Source organism: Rattus rattus, chromosome 12, assembly GCF_011064425.1.
Source record: "Rattus rattus isolate New Zealand chromosome 12, Rrattus_CSIRO_v1, whole genome shotgun sequence".
Taxonomy (NCBI): domain Eukaryota; kingdom Metazoa; phylum Chordata; class Mammalia; order Rodentia; family Muridae; genus Rattus; species Rattus rattus.
Genome location: NC_046165.1, coordinates 3931379 through 3953217, shown reverse-complemented (window position 1 = coordinate 3953217; position 21839 = coordinate 3931379). Strand labels below are relative to the sequence as shown.

Sequence of the window (21839 nt, the reverse complement as noted above, 5' to 3'; positions counted from 1 at the left end):
ATTCCTCACTGATAATAATTGTATTGAAGAAGGATAACATTGGAAAATATACTTGGTTAGGGAACCAAGATCTTTCTAAAGTAGAAGTTCCTTGCTCCCTCTTTGGTATTTTCTCATGCAAGGAACTGCCCTAAACCTGATGGAGTGAGCAGGTAGAGAACTTCTCCTCTGTGGGCAGGGAGGGGGGTGCAGTGCTGGACAGGTTTTGGTTATGTATGGTAGGAGTCTCATAAGGTTGGGTCTGTCTAACTCTGCTGGGTAGGGAATTAAGAGGTTTAATATATTGTTAGTCCTGTAACAGGAGTTTTCCTTCTTTGGGGTTTTTCACTTAGAGGAGAGTGTTGCTTGCTGATTATTTGTATTTTTGTTTTCTAGACAAGAGTCTTACCCTGTAGCCAAGGCTGGCCTGGAACTGCAGGCAGCGAGCTTCATTCTTGCTTTGGCCTTCCACGTGCTCTGTATGACTTTTTAGTGACAGCTTTGCTGTGTTCTTTAGTTGCTTTGGTAAAAATTTAAGTGAAAAATTTCAAGACACATGTATATTTTGTAATCAGCCCATATTTTACATAAATTGTGTCATTTTTGTAATAAACTCAGCGCAGCACCTCAGCTTGTAGACCTTTGGGCGCTGTTTTCAGCACTGTTGGAGCATGTGTTTTAGATCACGTGTTTAAGATGTATTTATTTTATTTATATGAGTACACTAGCTGTCTTCAGACACTCCAGAAGAGGGCGTCAGATCTCATTACAGATGGTTGTGAGCCACCATGTGGTTGCTGGGATTTGAACTCAGGACCTCTGGAAGAGCAGTCAGTGCTCTTAACCTCTGAGCCACCTCTCCAGCCCCCTAGATCACGTGTTTAGATCATGTGTTTTATCTCACAGTCGGACTGCAGGCCTTAGGTTCACCTCCCCCACAGAAAGCTTTTCCCTAGACTAAGGTGTTTCGGGACTTAAACTTATGTAAGGGGGCTGGAGAGATGGCTCAGAGGTTAAGAGCACTGACTGCTCTTCCAGAGGTCCTGAGTTCAATTCCCAGCAACCACATGGTGGCTCACAACCATCTGTAATGAGATCCGATGCCCTCTTCTGGCATGCGGGTGTACGTGCAGGCAGAAAGCTGTATGTTGTATACATAATAAATAAATATTAAAAAAAAAAAAAAGTAAGTAGAACTCTTGAGCATGCTAGTCCCAAGAATGAGACCCAGAGCTGTGGGTGCCAGAGACATTTGAAGAATGGTTGTCTTGGAAGCCCAGGCTCTGTCATTCATTGTTGTCTTCCATTTTAAGTGATTTCAGGGGATCAAGGTTGCTCACCTTCTCTGCCAGTATCTCAGGTGCTGTGATGCACTTAGAGGGTTTATAGGGATACCAGGACAGGTTCTCAGTAGCCGTTATTTTCTTCCTGTGTCGTTTTTGAAAATCCAGTGACAGCAAGTAAGGTCTTCAAAGTTAAGACTGCTAAGAAACTAAATCTACTTTAGACAGACAGGTAGAAAGGTCATTAAGAGCTTTTCCAGGTACAATACTACAAACGTGCTTAACCTGATCTAGTGTTCAGGTGAGAGGTCCGCTATTAGACTTCTCATGCATGAATTCTTTTCAAATAAGTCGAGACTGGTTTGGGACCTATTCTAAGAATTTTGCTTTGTTGTTGTTGTTTGAGATTTTAATATAATTAATTATATTTCTCCCTTCTCTTTCCTTCCTGTAAGCCTTCCCATGTACCCCTCCCAACTCTCCTTCAAATTCAGGGCTTAAAAAAACCCCTCATATTGCATGCATATATACATATATATGTGCATATGTTGCTAAATATAGTCTGCTCAGTCTGTATATTTCTTACATGTATGGTTTTAGGGCTGAGTGTTTGTACTCGTCCACAGGGGAATACCACTGAGCTCGCTTTTGACTGATGTCATCTGCCTTCTTCCTACTGCTGACACAGTACTGTGTGCTCTGATACTACCTTAGGAGAGAAGAAAGGCATTCTGATCCACAAACCATTTTTAATAGATCCAGATTCGACATTGGAGTTTGTTTTTGGTTTTTGGTTTGTTTTTTTTTTTGTTGTTGTTTTTTGTTCTTTTTTTTTTTTTTGGTTTTTTTTTGGTTTTGTTTTGTTTTGTTTTTAGCCAAATTTCTCTGGACTACAGTCATTTGAGAAATAGAATATTCCTTCCTTGAAAATATAGCATAAAGAATTTGGATTCTTTCTCTTGCTTTAGCTAAGGAGTTTTTAAGCAATTGTGATTTGAAAATGTTGCCAAGATTAAGTAGTTTGTTTTGGGTTTTTTTGTTTTTGTTTTTTGAGCTGAGGACCGAACCCAGGGCCTTGCGCTTGCTAGGCAAACGCTCTACCACTGAGCTAAATCCCCAACCCCAAGATTAAGTAGTTTGATATGTACTATATTATGCGATATGTAGTTTGATATGTACTATATTTACGGATATCAGAGTTAGCTCTTGTTTGCAGTAGTACATTGTGGTCATGTTCTATTTGACACTCCTGGAACTGGATTGTCTGTTATGAGCCACAGGGCCATGGTAATCAAACCAGGTCCTCAGAGAGCAATCATGCTCTTCACTACTGAATCTTCTTTCCAGCCCCACATTGCAGATTTTTTATTTACTTAATCTTTTTTGTTAACCAGGGGACATAAGTTTGAAAGTGTGCACACATGAAGAGGTAAGTAGAGAGCTCCTTCCTCACCCGTCTGGAGTAGAGCACTTCACACCCAAAAGAAACTGCCAACGTCAGCAGTGACGTACTGTGTCCTCACCCGTGTGTCCTCACCGATTCGCTCATGCAGTTTTCTAACATTTTATCTCAACTTTCCCTTGTCTCATGCAGGAAACCTATGAGACTATCCCAGGCCGGTCCAAGATCACATTCCTCCTACAAGCCATCAGAAACACCACAGCCGCTGAGGAGGTAACGCGCGCGTGCGCGCACGCACGCTCTCGCTCTCTCGCTCTCTCGCTCTCTCGCTCTCTCTCTCTCTCTCTCACGGAGGGATGCTCAGTGACAATGAGATCTAATAATTCACTACATATATCAGATTCTTTTTTTTTTTTTGGGGGGGGGGTTCTTTTTTTTTTTGGAGCTGGGGACTGAACCCAGGGCCTTGCGCTTCCTAGGCAAGCGCTCTACCACTGAGCCAAATCCCCAACCCCATCCAGAATCTTTATGGCCTATTAAGGTAGTTAATAATTAGTTCTTTATATATAATTACTTTTAGGAAGATCTTACTTAGTTTTGAGATGGGGGTTGTATATTCTAGGCTGTCCTGGAAATTCACAATTTTCCTGCCTCTTTCAAAGTGTCTGGCATTACACACATAACAAATAAATTTTCTAGCTATAAAAATTGGATTCTCTCATTGAACTATTCTAAAGGAAGAAAAGTTCTATTTGCAAAGTATTTGAAGAGAAATTTAGATTGACTTATTTTATATGAATGCACTGTACTTGTCCTCAGACGCACCAGCAGAGGGCATCAGATCCCATCACAGATGGTTGTGAGCCACCATGTGGTTGCTGGGAATTGAACTCAGGACCTCTGGAAGAGCAGTCGGTGCTCTTACCCACTGGGCCGTCTCTCCAGCCCTAGATTGACTTATTTTATGTGCATAAGATGTTTTGTGTACATGTGTATATATATGTACCCGATAAGTGCCTACAGACTGTTGTGAACCGACGTGTGGATGGGGACGACACCAGGTCTTCTCGAGAACAGCAGGCACTGAGCGTCCCCAGCCCTCAACAGCATTGACGTTAACCAGGTAGTTTGAAAACAAGCTTATAAGACGTGTGCATGCCACTTCTACATGAAGCATGTGTGCTGGAGAGACGCTCAGGACAGTTTCCTGAACGCACTCTGTAGACCAGGATAGCCTCATTCACAGCAACTCACCTGCCTCTGCCTCCAGAATGCTAGGATCAAAGGTGTGCACCACACTCAGCTGTTTTTATATAATTTTAGAAGGACCATTATAATGAGGATTTAGGCACAAAAGGACAGGTTCCAAGAAAGAAAGGTACATTCCAGATTCTTGGTTTGTTTTTAACTGTGTATATGTTCCTGTGTGTGTGCGTGTATATTTGGAGACCAGAGGGTGACTCAGGTCTCTACACACATACTCCCCTTTATCTTTGAGACAGGATCTCTCACTGAACCAGAAATTCACTGATTTGGCTAGACTGGCTAGTCAGCAAGCCACAGGATTTCTCAGGGTTCTGGTTTCCATCCCTGGGATTATGCTACCATACCTAGCTTTCATCTCCCCGGTCCACCATTTTTTTTAAAAAAATTGGTCTCACATTGTACCTAGGCCATCTGTAATTGTGAGTCTTCTGTCCCTGCCTAGCCAGGGAGTTAGGACCTTTAGCGAATTATCTATTGTACAAGATTCAGATTTACTGGAATTTTAATGTATTTCCTCCGTGGTAAAAATGCCTTTTATAGTTTGCTTTTCTTGTGTGTTTAGTACTTAATTTTATTGTTTCCTACCATAAAGCAGTGTCCTTCCAGTACTGAATGTCTCTTACTATTTAAAAGTGTTAAATGCTTGGGTCTAGAAAACCCTGCCTACAAGCTTTGCATATATAGCAAGGTCCTAAACATTCTCTGCTAACAGTCAAGCATTTGCTTATGATGTTTGTTGGAAATGAAGAGAGCAGTGTACAGTAGCTGTTAGCCAGTCCTTCTGCACACTGTAATTCAGAATGGTGTGGAGATCCTCACAGGGTGATTAACAGTAACAGCTGGCTGCTCTGCTCGATGGCTAACAAGGGAGCCACCTAATACTGTGAAGGCAGTCACAAAGTGAAGCCATGTTAAATTTGTGCAAACCTTGATATGGCTCAGATGTTAGCTGTGAAAGAGCCTCTGTATCCTGACTGTCACTCCCCTGAACTTGTGGTTAACTCAAGAAGTCATCGTAAATATATTCCACAGGAGTTTCTTGGCTTTATTTTTTTTTGTTTTTGTTTTTGAGACAAGATTTCTCTGTGTAGCCCTCGTTGTCCTGGAACTCAGAGATCAGCCTGCCCCTGCTTTTTAACTGTTGGGATTAGAGGCGTGCGCTGTTGCCACCAACACCCAGCTCCGTAGATTTTAATGTGAATCTCAGTGTACACCTGAGTTAGATCAATACTTTATAACTACTGGCAACTTGCAGATTTGCTCACACTAGAGAATCATAAATGGATTCTATAGCATTTTACCAGAGACTAATGAGGAAGGGCAGTTAATGACAAGAGTAGTCCAAACGGAGCAGAAGGTAAGGTAGGGAGGCAAAGCCAGGTGGGCACGTGATCAATAGTTCCCCAGAAGGATCAATTTGAATTTTCAAGTGTTTGGAGTTTCTTGCCTGTGCAAGATAGATTATTATGACTATACTGAGCATCTCCCAATTTTCATCCAAGACCCCCATGACAGGAGGGGCCTAGAGAGAACTACCTACTCCCTTAAATACTATCAATAAAGTTTGCTGCACCTCCCCCTAAAAAAAGAAAAGGTACTTTGAAGTAAGTTGTAAAAATAGGACAATGAAACCCATCCATGGCAAAGGGCTGGAAATATTTTCTCTAGTAAGACACAAGGTTAATAACAATGTTATCTATTTATAGGCTAGACAAATGGCCGCTGTTCTCCTAAGACGTCTTTTGTCCTCTGCATTTGATGAAGTCTATCCAGCTCTTCCATCAGATGTCCAGACCGCCATCAAGAGTGAATTGCTGATGATCATTCAGATGGAAACACAGTCCAGCATGAGGAAGAAAATCTGTGATATTGCTGCAGAATTGGCCAGGAATTTAATAGGTTTGTGCACAGTAGGGTACAAGGGAAGGGCTCTTTAGTTGCCTCTGTTTCTTTGGACATTTTTGAGACCTGGTCCTAATTAGCCTTAATGTCCTGGCACATGCAGCTGCCCCACCCTGTCCTCCTGTGTGCCGTGAATAAGAGCGTCTACGACTGTACCTGGTCCTTTCCTCTCCCTCCACATTGTGTGGCTGGTGCTTCTATAGGCCAGGTTGGTCTCTTGCTCATATGAGTCCTGCCCCAGATCCTTGAATGCTGGGACAGCAGGAGAAAGGCAACGTGCCCAACTTTCATGTCCTTTTGGTTTTTAAACTAGAATATTTATAGCTATCGAAAAACTGTATTCTATCAAAATGAATATAATTTTAGATTCTATCTTTATAGCTAAAGATTACAGGTATTTATAAAATCTAGTTCTAATATTTTAACAATTTCTATTCAAGGTGTCCTGTAGACAGTTTTTGTCTTTGATTCAGGGTCTCATAGCACATGCATGCTTTGTTGTTTTGTGTTGTTGGACCTATCTTAATCTCCTTGTTTTGTTTTTTTTTTTTTAAAGATTTATTTATTATATATAAGTACACTGTAGCTATCTTCAGACATACCAGAAAGGGCATCAGATTCCATTACAGATGGTTGTAAGCCACCATACGGTTATTGGGATTTGAACTCAGGACCTCTGAAAGAGCAGTCAGTGCTCTTAACCACCTGAGTCAGCTCTCCTTGTAATCATCCCTAAGCTTGAACAGTGGAAGGGCCTTTTGTGGCAGGAGTACGTAGAGTACTTGACTAGTATGTCCAGGACTTAGGGTTTAATGCCTAAACCACAAATAAAGTTAAAAACGGGAATTTGGTTGTTTTCAATGTTCAGCTTTTTAAAAAGAAAGATAATGGTGGAAAGAAAGGAGGAAGAAGACAAACAGATTGACGGGTGTCTAGGCTGCCCCAGACTCGTGGTTACTTGTGGCAGTGTGAGCAGTGAGCCTCTAAAGGCCATAGGACCTTGTATGCTTACTCCCTGTGTGTCCAGGCTGGCTGTGGGCTTAGGGCAATCCTCTGCAGCCTCCCAGGTGCTGGGACTGTACGTGGGCTTCTTTGCTCATTTTTTTCCTTTTGAACTGAAAGTTGAATGTAAAGCCTCACACGTTAGGCAGAAAGCGCTTTACTACTATCCATGAGATGGTTTTGAAGTTGCGATTTTCTTGTCCTATCTAAGTTGGGTTTGAGGCCTGCACCACCAGGTCTGGCTTCAACTTTGTATTTTTTTCGTCTTGTTAAAAAAACACTGATGGTGTCCTATGACACATACCTAGCACCCTATATACACTGCACAGCGTGTGCTGGTCACGTGATGCTCTAACAGGGCAAGGCTGGTGTGGGACTATGTAGTGAGGCCCTGCCTCACAAACAACAGCATCTCTAGTTCCAGGGATTCCCGGTGTTTTCTCCAGTATGAAAGTAATAACTACTTTCATTTCAACAGTTGGGGAGGGAGAAGGTGTGGGTGTAGCTGTGGGTGTGTGTGCCCAAACACTTAGCAAACGGAAGTGCTCCTTACTCTACAGTGTGTGCTGACACCACTGTCCCATGCAGTTGCCCTGTCCCAGTACTGCCGCTGTGGCAGAGTGGTTTAATGGACGTCAGTAGCATGGGAGGCATCTGTGCTGCTGTGCATTGTGAGTCACACAAATTTATGAAGTTTGAGCTGTACACGTCATGTCTGGATTTTGTATTTGTAGATGAGGATGGCAACAACCAGTGGCCTGAAGGTTTGAAGTTCCTCTTTGATTCAGTCAGCTCACAAAACATGGGACTCCGGGAAGCTGCCCTTCACATATTTTGGTATATAATCTGTTTTAGTATTTTGAAAACTTTATTGTCACTAACATCTTGTTTTAGCCTGGAAGTTCTGCGTTATAGTTTCTTGAGTTTTGTCTTTGTGTTGGAACCAGTGTGAAAGAAGGAACAGCTGCTCTTCTCACACTTGGCAATTCCCGTGTGTGTCTGACAGTTCTGAAGTGTTTCCACACAGGACCAAGTGTAACTTTAAAAAACCACCTTGTTATTTTGAACATGGGAACCCTGCGGAAGATGTTTCTGGGTCTTCTGTGGCCATTCCATATTTTAACAGACTTCATTGTATTTAGAGAAGTGCTTGTCACAGCATTCGGTGACTGCTGCATGGCTGGCTGCTTTGTACGATAGCAGCAGCTGGGTCTGTCCCTGTGCCGGCGTAAGCAGTACGTAACGGACTCTAGACACATCACTGGTGTGGTTCAGTGTTGCATTTAGCTCTCCAGAAGCACAGTGAAACAGCTTGACTGTCCTGGGTCACTAAGACTGGACGCAGGTGGTCAGTGTGCGAACCTCAGGTGTGGCTTCTCCTCCCATCCGTAGCTTGTCTTCTACTTGAGATAGGAGAAAGGGGGCCTGGAGTGGCCTGCTGCTCTCTCAGTGTGCAGCTCAACTGCCTTCTTTCATTCACCCACTTAGAATGTGTAGTAGGTGTGATTTAAGGACTGGTGAGTACTGGAAAGATGGTATAGCTTTTAAAGTCCGGTCTTCTGAATCATTTCTTAGGAACTTTCCTGGAATTTTTGGGAACCAGCAACAGCACTATTTGGACGTCATCAAACGAATGTTAGTTCAGTGTATGCAAGATCAGGAACATCCTTCGGTAAAACATTTCACTTCTATTTCCACCAGCTTCAGGTCTGACCTGTGACCTGAGTCAGTGGGGTAAAGGGCTGTTTGTACCCACTGTTTTTCGGTTCTGTTTCTGTCGGGGTGAGTGTTGGCATCTCCATGTCCACAGGAAGATAGCAGCTGTCGGGTAGGCCCTCTTCTACCTTTATGTGGGTGCTGGGAACCAAGCGTGTGCTGCGAGCACTATTGCCCTCTTAGTCATCCTGACAGCCCCCATTTTGACTCTTATGCCTTAATAAATGCTGGATTCACTGGAGTCTGCCGAACCCCTCACGGGTGACTCCTGCCTCCCTTGCAGATCCGGACACTGTCTGCCCGAGCTACAGCTGCCTTTATCCTTGCTAACGAGCACAACGTCGCTTTGTTCAAACACTTCGCAGACCTGCTGCCTGGGTTCCTACAGGTGAGAGCACATCCTCGTGTGGGCCACACGCACTCCTTCCTGACGCTGGTTTCCAGGGATTGCATTCTCATCCATTGTAGGTTCAGTCAGTGGGCATGGACATGTGTACCCATTGAGCCTGCATTCACTGTCCTTGCAAGGGTTCCTGATCTGTGAACTTCAGAAGACAAATGGGAAAATTCATTCTGTCCCTCTACTCTGAGTCACGGGGATCAAGCTCAGATTGCAGTCTTGGCTGCAGGTGACATTACCTCCTGAGCTATTCTCTGGTTCCCTGAAAGGCTTTTTGAGACAAGATCTATTTTGTTTTGTTCTGTTCTGCTCTTCAGAGACAGAATTTCTCTGGCTGTCCAGGAGTTCACTCTGTAGACCAGGCTGTCCTAGAACTCAAAGATCTGCCTCCCCACCCCTACACCCACCCAAGTCCCACTCCGTGGCTGAGACAGCTTCTTACAGCCTAGCTTCACTCAAACTCAACCCTTTGCTATTAAAAGACAGTTTTTTTGGTTGAGTTTTGTAGATTGTTCTTTTAGGATTTTTTTTTATTGTTTTCTTTGTGAGGTAAAATCAAAGGTAGCCTGTGTTTGCCTATAGCTTGCTAAGTAGCTAAGGAGGACTTTGAACTGAGCATCATCCTGAATCTATCTGCCTCCTAAGTCCTGAACTTTACGTCAGTCTTATGAGGTGTTGAGAATGGGATACAGAGCTTCCTGCTTACTAGGCAGACGACAGTTGAGCTACATCTCGACCTTCATAGGCTTTTTTAGCCCTTAATAGTTACAAAAACCTGTCTGTTGTAGAGGTTGTATAAGGGCTTATTTATTAAATTACCAGATAGCCTATAAGATTTCCATCCCTTTCTGTGCAAGGAGAAAGTGAGCGGGAAGAACACACTTGCCCAAGAGCACATTCCTACCAAGTAGAGGGTTCTCATGAGTGCATACAGGGCCGCAGGCCTTGCTGCCGTTTGCAGTTCTAAGTTTATGCTTCCTCACATTGTTAGTTCCCAGCGACAAGTTAGTTCTCCAAGGCTGCCTGCCTCCTGCCTTAATCACAAATCAAAAATTGGTATCCGTACTGTAGTGGTCCAGCCTTGTCCAACCCCCAACACCTGGAGGTTTTTGAGCAAATATGTGATATATAATAAAAGAGCTTGCTTTTCCACAAGCAAGTGCTTAGGCACAACTACCCTAGAAAACTATCAGAATAGTCTGTGATCTGTGCACATAGCTAAAACTGGACAGATGGCATTGATAGGTCAAGTCACACTTGTTTTTTCTGTTGGTAAAATTTTCTGACCACAGTGGCAGAGACAAGGTAGACCCAGGGGGCTCAGTGGGATAGCCACACCAGCCCAAGGGCAAGCTTCAGGGTCAATGAGAAATTACGGTGGAGAGTGATAGAAGATGATGCCTGATGTCGACCTTTGGCTTCCACACATGTGGGAGACTGTCATACACTGTGCACATAGCAAAGTCCACATGCGTGGGTATGTGTGTGCAGTATCCTGTGCACATAGCAAAGTCCACACGTGTGGTAGTGTGTGCAGTACACTATGGAAATACCAAAGTCCATATATGTGTGAGTGTGCAGTACACTCTGCACATAGGAAAGTCCACATGTGTGTATGTAGTACACTGTGCTCATACCAAAGTCCTTTACGATAAAATGGTGTTGAATTTATACGCGACCGTATATACTTTGGTGTAACTGGCTGTTTTGCTTCTGATACCTAACAGGAGGCAGATGCTCTGTAAGAAGTTGTGTTCTTTAGGGAGCAGTGACAAACAGACGGGGCTGGGTGTGGAGGCCCACTTCCTTAATTGCAGCACTTGAAGGCAAAAGCACTGGGTCTCTTGAGTTTTGAGGCTAGCCTTGTGTACATGGTGAGCTCAGGCTAACCAGAATTAACACAGTGGATCTTGGCTCAGAAAAGGTTTGGGTGTAGTCACTATATACACAGTTTACCCCTCTTTTTTGTTGTAATTGGTCCAACCTGTGATACAACTAAAGCTAAAAATAAGTTGTTACATTCTAGGCTCAGATCATGATTTCCCATTTTTAGAAACACTTGGCATTTGTGATGATGGGAGATCTATGGTGAGAGAACCTTGCCATTCCCTCATCAGCCAGAGCAAGCATCTCCTGGCATTGACTTTTCTTGACCTCAATCATATGTCAAGCAAGAACTGCTTCCTAGAAGAGATTGCATTCTAGACGTCGGCCATATAGGTTTCAGAGTGGCTATATGAACACATGTGCTCAGCAGTTTAGAAGAGGTCCCCTTTCTCCAGGCCCTAACTAGTGTTTTGTTGTGATTAAGCCATTCTTACAGTTAGGATGCTGTTTCACTGTAGTTTAGGTCTGCCTCTTTCAGGACTCAGGCCTAAGTGTGTGTGTGTGTGTGTGTGTGTGTGTGTGTGTGTGTGTGTGTGTGTGTGTGTGTGTGTGTGTGTGTGTCTGTCTGTCTGTCTGTCTGTCTGTCTGTCTGCCTGTCTGTCTGTCTGTCTGTCTGTCTGTCTGTCTGTCTGTATCTGTGTGTTCCTCAAAGGGAAAGGTATTCTCTTAACTCCAGGAACACATTTGCACTTGCCTGATTGCACTGGTCAAGTATTTAGTGCTTCTTAGGAATGAGGCATTGCATCACAAGGTGAGTCTTGAACACAGCATTTGTTTTCTGTTTCCTCATTTGTAGGCTGTCAACGACTCATGCTACCAGAATGATGATTCGGTCCTAAAATCCCTTGTTGAGATTGCAGATACTGTGCCAAAGTATTTGCGCCCTCACTTAGAAGCAACTCTACAGTTAAGTCTAAAGGCAAGTTGACTCCCTAGATCAGTGCTCTGCTTGTCGTGTTCCAGTAGTCTACACTACTGAATGTGTACGAATTTGTCTTTGTAGTTGTGTGGAGACACTAACCTCAATAACATGCAGCGCCAGCTTGCTCTGGAAGTGATCGTGACGCTGTCGGAGACCGCAGCTGCTATGCTAAGAAAGCACACCAATATTATCGCACAGACCAGTAAGTCAAAGCTCTGTGACAACGGCTGCGATGGGGACTGTCCAGTCACTTCGCTAGGACTGTGTGGCTTCTCAGCTTACTCAGTAATGAGTATGTGTTGAGTTAGGTGAATCTGGGGATGCCTCTGTCTGTACATGTTTGCTGAACCCAATATTGTGGATCTGCTTTTAGTTAGGACTTTGCGGATCTCTGAAACCTGGTAGGTATTAGAACTAAAATTGGCATTCTTAAATTGTGTGCAGAGTTTATAGCGTACAAACTGATGAAGAGAGAATGGACACTGGACAGGGGACAGAAAGGAGAGAGCATGGCTGCAGCTCCCCAGAGCAGACAGGACCACTCAGCTCTCCCCCATCAGGGAGGGCTGCATGTGCTCAGGAGGCCATGCGATTGTTGTGCTGTGGACACACTTTAGCTTTGGGACCAACCTGTCCCTTTTCATCATGAGCTAGCAGGTATCTGAGCAAGAATAGATGAAGGATGAACTTAAAACTTGAAAGGCAGGAACGAGTATGTCTGTTGCCAGTTCCAGACAAAGCCAGCAGTAGCATACTGAGGATTGGAAGCAAAGGAAACTACTTGTTACTTATTGATCTAAGAGTTTATAAGGTTATTAATGATAAGAACAGGAAACATGGTAGAAACAACAGGTAAGCAGATGAGACCCGGTCAGGCCATTCAGAGACCAACAGAAGTAAACAGAAGTTCTCATTGTAGTCAGACTGTGGGAGTTGCTCACATAGACTCGGTCTACAGCTGCTATGAGGGAGCACGGTGCTAAGGGGCTGGCCAGAATGGGTCAGATGAGCATCATGGAGAGCTTGGCCTCAAAAGCAGCAGTGCAGGGTTTGTTGGTGTGTTGAGGAAGGAAGCAGAAAGAGGAGTGTAAGAGATGGCTCACAAGGGAAGCACAACCACAACTGACCTGTGAGACCAGTGAGGAGAGGTCGTGAGACAACTGCTTACTTACACAGAAGAAAAATTCCAACCCCAGATGTGTTAAAAAATAATAATTTGTAGTTGGTTAAAGATCCAAGTAAATCTAGATAGGTTTTCTAAGTGGAAGTTTAATAGGAAAGCACTTTCAATGCTTAGTTACAAGCCAGAGATAAAGATACCAGGATAATTGCAAATACTAAATTAACTGTCTACCAAAAGACAAGGCTCAAACTAACAAGGTCTATTCTAGGCCAGCCTGGGCTGCGAGAGACCCTGTCTCAACAGCTAAACCATGAGCTTAAGGGAAAAGGACAATTGCAACAGATACAGCTAACAAAGCTCTTCTCTCAAGAGAGATTCGTAAGGCAGCATTCTGGCTTAGCATTGGAAGCTCTCAATAGAAACAGTGTGTGTTGCTAAGAGGTATGAATGTGCCAAGGAAGAAGCAGATTGGGGGATGCATGCAGTTTTCCCTGTTACTCATGCAGAGTGATCTAAAGAACTCAGAACCTACCAGCCTTCACAGGCACTCAGGTCCCAGGAGGGAGTGGCTGGTGCTTTGTAGTTCTGTAAGGCCTGCTTGGACCACTCGTAGTCACTTCTCTCCATCCACATTATGTAGGTTCCAGGAGAGTATTCTGAAGAGAGTCTGCTTGCTTGAACACAAGGCTGTAGAACCTGTGTGGCAAGCTGGCTGGAAATGCGATCCTTTGAAGAAAAAAATCAATCTCACTTAAATTTCTTGAGGATTGGGGTTGGGGATTTAGCTCAGTGGTAGAGCGCTTGCCTAGCAAGCACAAGGCCCTGGGTTCGGTCCCCAGCTCCGGGGGGGGGGGGAATTTCTTGAGGATTTCTTCTTTTTTTTTTTCTTTTTTTGGGGGGGGATATTAAAAATAAAACACATAGATAAAATAAATTCAGTCTTGAGAGTCTTGAGGTATAAATTAATTCTTGACTTTAGTTCCTCAGATGTTGGCAATGATGGTTGACCTAGAAGAAGACGAGGACTGGGCAAATGCTGATGAGCTAGAAGATGATGATTTCGATAGGTAATCTACAAATCCTGGGTTAGGGCTAGAAGCCTAGTAGTGAACAGAGGACGGGGCTGAGACTGCAGGATCTGAGACCTGTCTCTCCTTACCAAGTTGTATCTCTAAACTCGTTAAAGTTTGCCTTTCTGTTAGGTGCATTTTTGTATCACTTAATGGATCATCTTAAAACAACACTTTACTTGGTTAGTTCAAGTTAAAGCAGGAAGGATATCCATGACAGCAAAATGTATACATTAGTCTGGGGTTTTTTTCAAGAATTAAGTCAGTGGCTGGCTGTCTTTGTGTGTGTGTGAGATGGGTGGAGAGGGAGGGAGATATCAAGATCTGGTCTGTTGACCGATAGCAGCCTGAGTACGTCCTGAGACATCTTAGAGGCAGATGAGCTTCAGGTGTCTGCCACGGGTTAACTGAATGTCTTTCTAGATTAGGAGAGACACAGTTTTCCTCAATAGCTGATTTACTTAACTCTTGAAAAATAAGCTGTGGACAGCAGGGCACAGCAGACCTGGTAGACTGAAGTTTCTATGTGCCAGGCTGGAGGTGTAGACCTCCTATCTAGCACTCACCTGAAATGCAAGAACCCAACATCCACCCTAATTTAGCACACACAATGTTTTACTTACCTTCCTTTTCCTTCTCTACCTGGAGGGTTCTAAGCCCACAACTTACAGCAAAGACCGAATTCTTATCAGATATTTGTCTGTATCCTTTTTGCTTATTCTAATTTCATTGTGTATTTAGCAATGCAGTTGCTGGTGAGAGCGCATTGGACCGAATGGCCTGTGGACTGGGTGGGAAGCTCGTCCTGCCAATGATTAAGGAACACATTATGCAAATGCTTCAAAACGGTGAGCTCCCTTTCTGACTTCTAAGCTCCCTTTCTGACTTCTAAGCTCCCTTTCTGACTTCTCGTAGTCTAGTAGCGCGTGTGCCCTTCTTAAGCTTAAGCTCTGACAATCATCTAGACTGTTTACAGTTAATCTGCTTGTTTCTAGAATGTTTAACCTAATTCTTATATTCTCCTGACGAAATTCTATTCAGTCTAAAACTAAAGACTGTATTCTTAGGAGCCATGCATGGGTACCATTCTTGTAGTCCCCGCACTTGTGAGCCTATGAAGAGGTTCCTAAGTTCAAGGCTGTCTCAACAATAAAGTTTTACCTTAATGCTGAAGATATCATTACTTCTCTTCCCTCTAGAACTAGCATCAGTGCATAGAGGTAGGAAACTTTTGTTGTTGATTTGGCTTGGGGCAGCTGCTGTTTTAGGTAGCCTGGAACTCTGAAGCCTGGCATTGGTGATACACAGCTGTGATGCCAGGGCTGACTGTCACTTGGGTGTGGAAATGGACAAAATGAGACCCTACCTACAAATAAATAAATCAGTTAATTTAAAGATAGGGATAAAAGAGGCAATTTTTCATTGGGTACAATTAGAAGCCAAACCATTTGTGTTAGTTTGTTATTGTTCCTTGGTCAGCTGTGTTCCTATAGTCATATCAGGCCCATATTATTGTTACTTTTGCTTAATTTTAGTTTGTTTTCTACTTAAAAAGTTGATAAGGATGATCGTTTTTACAATTTAAAATACAGGTGTGTTTAAGTTCCAAGTCTTTCATACAAAGGAGTTTGTTCAACGTTGGTTAGAGTTTTCTCAGATCTTTGTACTGGTCCATGGTTTTGTGACTGCTGTGCAGTGCAGGCACACAGCATAAGCTTTTGTTTTCAGTCATATCTACAGAAGACAGCTTGTTTCTCTTCTGACAGCTGCCTAGCATTTGATGATCACCACTAATCATTGTCATGCTGCAGAAATCTTGGCTTATCTTATGTAAATGTCCATGTACCTGAGGGGTAGATCATAGGAACCACATGAAGGAGGCCTAGGCTGTCAGTGCAGGATTCTTTGGTTTGTTTAGGGTTAGAGTTAAATCCCAGGTCTCCCTTAACATGCTAAGCACACACTACCCCTAATGTGTACCCAGCGACGGGGGGTGGGGGGGTGGGGGTGTGTCTTAAGGTGGAAAGAGAAGAGACAGGCAAGTAAGGTGTGGAGAGCTCAGGCTCTCTACACTCATCTGCTTACTGATGTCTTCCTCACAACCTGTTCAGCTCTTCCTGTGCATGTGTTTGTGGATGCACACAACATGCATGTGTGTCTGTGGACACTTGTAGGAATTAGTTATCTACCATATGGGTCCTCGGTTCAAACTCAGGTTGTCAGGCCTAGCTCCTTTGACCCCCTTGGCCGTCTTGCTGGTTCTAGTCTTGAGTTTTTATTACATAACTCTAGCTGACCTGGAACTCAGAGATTTAACTACCTCTGCCTGCCTCCAGATGATAAGAGTGTGCCACCACCATGACCCTAGACACTGCCTGCATACATTTAGCTTGTAAGGGTTGCTAGAACGAATAAATAGAGCTTGTGAGTTTCTAATTTGAAAAAGTGAAGCCCAGAGAATATTACAAGAGTATGCAAGCTGGGTGTAGTAGTCACACTCATTATTCACAGAAATAGTCGCATGTGTTTGAATTTGGGTCTTAATGTGTACCCTTGGCTAGCCTGGAACTGTTAGCTGACCTTGAATTCAGAGTGATCCATTTGCCTCTGCTTCCTGAATGCTGGAATTAAAGGATGCAGTACCAGGCCTGAATAGACATACTTTTATTGTGAAGAACAACTATTATTCAAAGCAAAAAGGAGAATTGTAAGAATTACTGTATTTGTGTAATTTTTTAAATACTTTAGGTGAGTTCTCATTATTGAGCATATTTATCTGGTCTTGGAATTTCACACATAATCTCTGTACTCTGTTCTTCAAAGGTAGAGTAAAAGAATGTTACAGGAATAGTGTTGACAGAGTGAAAGCCCTTGAGAAAGGCCTTTGGGGTTCTTGGCACTGAACCATCTATCCTCACACCACAACTTTAGTATAAACTCACTCATTTATGCTTAGCTGACTTCACTCTAGGAAGAATATGAAGCTACAAAGCCTGTGTCACTGTAATGTAATAAACAGGAATGCTTAGAAATGAGCCTGTATCTCAGGAGTAGAGATACTTGCTTAGCACATGTAGAACCCTGGAAGTCCTCCATACACACACCAGAAAAAAGGTGGGGGAAAGAAACGATCCAGAAACACAGATGGTGTCCTACTTGATTATACACTTTCCCCTGACCTCCATTTCTAAATAGCTGGGTGTTTGTTTTTAATTGAATTACATTTATTTAGTTAATTAGGGTGATTATATGTTGAGGCAAACGTGTGCCTTAACACACATGTAGGCACAGGGGCCTCTTGGTGGAAATCTCTTCTTGCACTGTGTAGACTCAAGCGACCAAACTTGGTGGGCTTGGTGGCAGACCACTTACTACCTGTTGAGCCATCTTGATGGCCCTACTTTGTGTTTGTGGGATAGGTATTTGTGTAGCTGGGCTGGCTAGTTAAATTCCTGATCTTCTGAAATTGATGTTATGTGCCACAATGGACCAGCTGCGTGTCTTATTTAATGAACCCAAAAAACAAATATATAGAGTCCACTAAAATAAACAGTGCTGAATTAATGTTCTGTAAACCAAAAACAACTAGCTGTTATTAATGCTAGAATACAGATGAGTTTTACCCAATAAAAATATTTGGACAATGAGCATCCTTCCCTTGGCTTTTCCTCAAAGGCATCAGTCTTACTAGGAAACAGTTTGGGGCACCAAAAGTCCTGGTATTTGTTGGTTACAGTGAATCATATAGAAACATTGGTTTTGTTTTGCATTTTTGTTTATTTGGTCCCTTAGGTGGAACCCAGAGCCTATGAATGGTGGGTAAGCACTCTACCATTGAGCAAGCTATAGATGCAACTCAGAAAAGTCTTCATCTTTGGGAGAGAAAGCCAGGACATAACTACAGTGAGGCAGGGCATGGTGATGCCTATCACCCCCACATTAGGGAATGTGTGAGGGGAGATTTCAGGCTCAACCTCAGCTGGACATCTGCAAGGCTGTGTCTGTCTGAGAGTAGAAAAGAAGCCAGCCAAGTTAGATCAAGGTCCGTTTCTCTAAAAATACACATAGGAAATGTGTTGTTCTGTCTAAATGCTGCTCCCCCAGGCCTGCTTAGTCTCCAAGGTCAGACAGGACTGGACTCATCCAGGGTGGCATGGCTGTAGAGAACAATTTTAACTTTTTTATTATTATTATTTTACATTTCTCTCTTCCAGAATTAGTATGAGGATGAGCATCTAATTACTTTCCTTCTGTGTGTCATTCTTTCACAGCTGATTGGAAATACCGGCATGCGGGATTGATGGCCTTGTCCGCCATTGGTGAAGGATGCCACCAGCAGATGGAAGGAATTCTCAATGAGATTGTAAATTTCGTCTTGCTTTTCCTCCAGGATCCTGTAAGTACCAATAAATGCTTTGTAATTATTTAAGTTTCATGTGGGATTTGTTGCCCTTACTAACATAACGGAACATGTTCCAGCACCCAAGAGTCCGGTACGCAGCCTGCAATGCCGTGGGTCAGATGGCTACGGATTTCGCCCCTGGTTTTCAAAAGAAATTTCATGAGAAGGTGGGTACCAAGTGCTGTTACCTACACACTTTAATGGGAGGGAGGATACACATCTCAGATCACTTGGTTGAATTTTTCAGGTGATTGCAGCTTTGCTTCAGACCATGGAAGACCAAGGCAACCAACGGGTGCAGGCCCATGCAGCAGCTGCCCTCATTAACTTCACTGAAGATTGTCCCAAGTCACTGCTTATTCCCTACTTGGATAACTTGGTGAAGCATCTGCATTCCATTATGGTGCTCAAGCTCCAGGAGGTGAGTTTTGAGATTCTCAAAGCCTCTGCATATGACATAAGGTTTGCTGGACGGGTGAGAGCTGAGACAGGCACTGTCACTGGGACAAAAACCTAAAAGCAGGAGGCAGATGCTCCAGGCTCTTCAGCAACTGGTAATTTTGGCAATGTCTAAAGTTAGGAAAGACAGTCCAAAGTAAAAGTCTCTGGAACAAGTTGGGTAAGAAGAGAGGTAGGGGTGACTAGCCAGAGTGACAGGAGAGACAGACATGTTCAGTTCTGAGTCAGTGAAAGAATTTCTGTGGTGCCCAGCTCCCAGTTTCTGGGATTATAGGAGTTTGCCACCACAGAGGCCGCACATGACAGCCACAGTGTCAACTGCAGGGCACAGCATCCAAGCACGCTGTGCTGTGAGAGAAAGTGGAGAGGACCGTGAACATGGGTTTCTGTTAGGAAAGTGAGGTGCATGCTACAGAGCCTGGGGTGGAGGCAGCCCTTGTCTGGCCGTCCCTTGGGAGACTAAAGCAAGGAAAGCCCAGGTTCATGGCCACCCTTGAGGCATGGCATGTCTCAAGACAGTAACAAGGCAGAGCACAGAACATAAGGCTCCCTGTCTCTGTTGGACCCCGCCAACACAAACCCATACATGTCACATGGCCACGTTAAGACAACTCAATTCCTGTATCTGGTATGGATGCTAACAAGTGACACTGGAGTGTGGTTAGAGAGCAGGGATGTGAAATGTGGGGAATACCCCATAAATAAGCACAGCAAAAGGCTTGGCCAGGCATCGAGTGTCAGACAGACAGAGGCAACATGGGGGTGGAAATAAAGAAGGTGAAGTCATGGAAGGTGAGCAGGCTTCTTGTACAGTCTGGATTGGCAAGTGGATTTGGACAGACAGAGAACTTGACGGCAAAGAGAACCTAGCTTGTTGGTTCCCGAGGGCCCATGTGTGAAAGTTGGTTGAGATGGGAAGAGGAGGGCAGTGTTGAGGTAGCCTAGGAGAGGCTGCTCAGGATGTTGTTGCCATTGACAGAGAAATGAAGGACTCTGGAGCGGTGACTGGTTCTCAGTAAAGAGTGCTGTAGTGTTTATTGCCAGCACACAGCACAGTGTTGATGTCTGCTGCAGGCAGGGTCGCTGTCTGAAGAACTGTGGACGAGGAAAGCACATTTTCCTAGAAGGGCCATCCAGGGAGCTGTCAGAACATAAGGAAAGAGCTAGGCAACCTGTAGTCAGGACCACAGCCACCCGGGGCATAGTCTGAGCTGGGATGAGTCACAGACGGGATTTTCTTGGAGACACAGTAGGGCAGCCTAAAAGTATTGTTTAAATCAGTGAGCAAAAGGTAAGCTTTATCTATTTAAAAAGAAGAAAGAAAGGAGAGAAAGAAAAGAAGGAAGAAAACTAAAAATGAGTTTAGATTGTGCTTTATCAGCAGCTGGGCTGTGTGCTTCTGACTTCTGGAGGGCGGCCATAACATCTGTTCAGAAAAATAGTCAAGAATTTGGGAGGGGTGGGTTCCAGTCAGTTACTGAAATGATCGCTTTCATGTCTTCCCTTCAGCTGATTCAGAAAGGCACCAAGTTAGTTTTGGAACAAGTTGTGACATCCATTGCATCAGTTGCAGATACTGCAGAAGAAAAGTTTGTCCCCTACTATGACTTATTCATGCCTTCACTGAAGCACATTGTTGAGAATGCAGTCCAGAAGGAGCTGAGACTGCTGAGAGGGAAGACCATCGAGTGCATCAGCCTCATTGGTCTGGCCGTCGGGAAGGAGAAAGTAAGTAATGGGATTGTGTCCGTCAGGTCGGCTTCTCTGCATGGCATGGCTCCAGGGCCTTGGCAACTGGGGGAGGCTGTTTTCTGTCTAATAAACGGTTCTCTGAATGCTAAAGGGTTTTTTGGGATTTGTTTTGTTTTGTTTCTCTTAACCATCCCCTCACACATTCTGTTTTAAATAGAAATACATAGTTCCCTACTCTTTTTCATTGTTAATATTAATGATTCTGATTTGGTCTGGTTTTCTTGGTTTCTTTTCTCTCTCTCTTTTTTTTTTCCCCCAAGAAGTTTCTCTGTGTAGCCCTCCCTGGCTGTTCTGGAACTCCTGTAGGCCAGGCTGGCCACAAATTCAAACATCCTAGTTTAGGAATTAAAAGTCTGTTATGCTGCCACAACCCGGCTTTTCCGAAGCCTGGTTTTTGTTTTTATTTTTCAAGAGGTGGTCTCTCTGCGTAGTCTTTGACTGTCCTGGAACTCACTCTGTAGGCCAAGTTGGCCTTGAACTCAGAGATCTGCCTGCCTCTGCCTCCCAAGTGCTGGCCTTAAAGGCGAGCGCCATCACCCCTGGCCATATCATTACCTACTTACTTTTGGATTGTTGTAAGGGCACTAAGCCTAACCAAAACGTAGGTGTGTGCATGCATGGGTGTGAGAGAGGGGGGGGTTGGGAGGGAAAGAAAGAGGAGAACAGCAGTTAAATAGAAATCATAAAATACTTATACACTTTCATAAAGCAATCTATAATTTTCTTCCTTTATTCATAGTTAAATTATATAAACTATAAACTAGATTTTAATGCAATTAGAAATCTCTTCCTTTCTACCTTAAATTTCAAGTATATTTTCTTAGAGCATCATGTTATACAATACAGAAAAAAAATTTCTGAATAATTTTATCTGTATGACTGATCCAAAAGGAAGATATAGATTTAAAACTTATTTATTGGGAGGTTGGGGAGCATGTGACGATAGTTAGCAGCTCTTAGGAGTTACTTCTCTCCTCCGTCATGTGCTCCTTGGCATGCTGAGCCGTCTTGCTGGCCCTGGACGCGGGCTGAAGCTTGTTTAGTGTTGGGAGGGTGGTAGTTTTTGTGTTGTCAGTGTTTTACTACTGCAGGGGAGGCAGAGCGGGGAGCAAGCATAGGGCATCTCTGATGGGTGTAAGGTGACGGTTTCTGTGCACTCTTAGTTCATGCAGGACGCTTCGGATGTCATGCAGCTATTGTTGAAGACGCAGACCGACTTCAATGACATGGAAGATGACGACCCTCAGGTGAGCAGTGCAGTTGGCTGTGTGCCT

General features: G+C 43.8%; 1 protein-coding gene across 1 annotated transcript in view; it reads left to right on the top strand.

The window, feature by feature from the left end:
• The window catches only part of Ipo5 (importin 5), a 37107-nt gene that overhangs the window by 3805 nt on the left and 11463 nt on the right, over positions 1–21839 (top strand). Inside the window, exons 2-15 of the mRNA XM_032917417.1 lie at positions 2857–2937; positions 5637–5829; positions 7569–7671; positions 8410–8506; positions 8834–8938; positions 11634–11756; positions 11841–11961; positions 13862–13949; positions 14694–14800; positions 18224–18348; positions 18432–18521; positions 18602–18775; positions 20323–20541; positions 21729–21812. Coding sequence (XP_032773308.1) covers positions 2857–2937; positions 5637–5829; positions 7569–7671; positions 8410–8506; positions 8834–8938; positions 11634–11756; positions 11841–11961; positions 13862–13949; positions 14694–14800; positions 18224–18348; positions 18432–18521; positions 18602–18775; positions 20323–20541; positions 21729–21812 — 1710 coding nt within the window. The remainder of the gene's footprint in view (positions 1–2856; positions 2938–5636; positions 5830–7568; positions 7672–8409; positions 8507–8833; positions 8939–11633; positions 11757–11840; positions 11962–13861; positions 13950–14693; positions 14801–18223; positions 18349–18431; positions 18522–18601; positions 18776–20322; positions 20542–21728; positions 21813–21839) is intronic.